Source organism: Propithecus coquereli, unplaced genomic scaffold (assembly GCF_000956105.1).
Source record: "Propithecus coquereli isolate 6110/MARCELLA unplaced genomic scaffold, Pcoq_1.0 Scaffold29, whole genome shotgun sequence".
NCBI lineage: Eukaryota > Metazoa > Chordata > Mammalia > Primates > Indriidae > Propithecus > Propithecus coquereli.
In genome coordinates, this window is record NW_012148507.1 from 8,118,734 (window position 1) to 8,121,387 (window position 2,654).

Sequence of the window (2,654 nt, forward strand, 5' to 3'; positions counted from 1 at the left end):
AAAAATCATTCCAGAGTACTACGATCAAGAAAGCTAATATCATTTAAAGTCTTTTATCTATATTTCTATAAAATATAATCATCAATATTATCCCATAATGATAATAATTATTTCATTGAGAAAAGGGGGAAAATGCTTACTTACCTGGAGTATCTTTTTTTTTTTGAGACAGAGTCTTGCTCTGTCACCCTGGGTAGAGTGCAGTGGCATCAGTGTGGCTCACCATAGCCTCGAACTCCTGGGCTTAAGCAATCTTCCTGCCTCAGCCTCCCAAGTAGAGGGGACTACAGATGTGCACCACCACACCCAACTATTTTTTCTATTTTTTGTAGAAACAAGGTCTCACTCTTGCTCAGGCTAGTCTCAAACTCTTGACCTCAAGCGATCCTCCCACCTCAGCCTGCCAAAGTGCTAGTTACAGGCATGAGCCACCGTGCCCAGCCCTGAGTGTGTCTTTTGAGTCTCAACAGTAAGTATCTAAGGAGACCTTAATTGTGAGGTGTAAGTCACTTAACAGAAACAATGCCTTCCAGAATGTATTTCCTTCACCAATAGAAGATTAAAATTCCCAATAATCATAACAAAACTGTAAGGGGCTCTTTATATCTTTCTGATACTCCAAATTCTATTATCAAGCTATTACCATTAAGTTGCAAATAGAAAACATCAACTCATTTGATTATACATGCACATATATATGTAAGAAAATAGAGAAATATGTAAGTTACATTCACACTTAATTTCATCTCTAACCAAGATAAATCTAAACATTTATCAATTCTGATATATTTGACAAGAAAACTATTTCCTTAAATCAATTTTACCTGTACATGAGAATCTGCAAATAAATCCTCTCTCTCTGGATGGTTCAATGGCTCATTCCGAGAAGTTAGTCTTATGGAATTGCTGTGACTTTCGTCTTTCAGTGAAAAATTTTCAAGATGTTTTCCATGAACCTTTAAAATTTTTATGGAATGCAAAATAGTTAGACCATGCACTATTTTCTTAGTCATAAATAAAAAACAAACAAGCCCTATGCCTAAAAAAAAAACAGGGCTTAAGAAAATTCTTATTATTCCAAAGTACTAAATTTTAACAATAATGTTCCCCGCGCCCCCCACCAAACTCTCTTGTTGGCATCTGATGTTATTTCAGTAGGGGAAAAGCAAAAATGCTAATGTGTGGTTAAAGTAATAGTAACAGTTCAAAAAAAAAATAGCATTCGACTATGAGCATATGCAAATTGAACAAAATGACAGTGTATGAAAATTCTACACATAATTAACACCTCAGTATTAGTGTCTACTTCTTCCTTGCTTCTCTTAGAACTTGAACAGCTCTCTTCAGAGTTGGGGAAACATCTCTTTTTGTTGGAGTCACATGAAGGTTGGCATAACAGTCTGCTGTCACAATCATTTTTAAGGAGCTCAACTGCCATGTGGATAAGGTACGTGTCAATGTTTTCAGGAACTAATGTTCTAATTAATTCTATTTTATTCATATCTGTAAAAGATGAAAAACATGATTTTAAAATAAATTATGGAGAACATTTTAGAAAACCTATAAGCTAGAACTAGTGAAATATTTCATAGAAAGCAAGGAAGAAGACTGTCAAAGAAAAATTTTCTCTTTCAAATGCCTATAGCCCTACAGAATAGAAATGGAGCCAAAAACTCCACTCTGTGTTATCGGAACCCCCTGCCTCCAACACCCTAAGTCAGGATGGTATGATTGACTCTGCATAAATAATGTTTCAAATTGTCTTTTGTGGGCTGCCTTGAGAATCAAAACAATCATTCACAGAATTGTTTCTAAAGGAAACCATGCTTCAAATTACAAAAATCAATTACAAATTAATTTTTTCTTAATTCATTTTTATTGCTTCTCAGCCTTTCAGCTAAGACCAAGTATAAAAATAACTTATTCTTAAAATAGAATCTTATTTAACAAGTATGATTAGCTTCTAATAAAAAGAATCCTTTCAGTGGTTATTATTACAGAACAAAAGACATCAACTATTTAAAATGAAGTTTCTTGGAAAAATATGTCTTATTTTCAGAATCAAAAAACTTTGGATTTTTTGTAACTCCACAGAACCAATTCGGACTGTGTCAATCTCTTCACACCTTCTACAAATTATGTAGCAATCTCCCACAGATAGACCTCCATTTACATTTCAGCACTTCCTTCCAACATCACGTTCATCTGTAATGCTTGACGTTCGCACAACGATGAAATTGCCTAACAACACATTTCTCAGAATGTATCCCCATCGTTTAAGTGATGCATGACTGAATTTCTCACAATTATTATCTCTCCCGATTTTGGAGATGAGGAAGCTGAGGCTTAGGGAAATTGGGTACTTTGCCGAAGGTCACAGAGCACAGACATGGTAGAACCAAGACCTGAACACAGATCTTTCTGGTGCCAGAGCCTTTGCTCTTACTGACTAGGCTAACACCATCTGTCAGTCTTTGGGATTTAAAGGCGGCAGTCGAATGACAGCAAAAATAATTGTCAACAGGAAAGAAAAAAAACTGTACAAACTCTTTTAGAGAATATTGCCTCCTATTCAATATGCCATGAAAAGACACAAATTTCTTTAAGTTCTGAGAGATAATACATTTACGAAGGAAAAAAATCATTCCAGAGTA

At 35.0% G+C, this 2,654-nt stretch overlaps 1 protein-coding gene across 1 annotated transcript in view; it reads right to left on the reverse strand.

Moving 5' to 3' along the window:
- WRN (Werner syndrome, RecQ helicase-like) overlaps positions 1–2,654 on the reverse strand; it is a 142,863-nt gene that overhangs the window by 9,233 nt on the left and 130,976 nt on the right. The window contains 2 exon segments of the mRNA XM_012648552.1: positions 825–956; positions 1,289–1,503. Coding sequence (XP_012504006.1) covers positions 825–956; positions 1,289–1,503 — 347 coding nt within the window.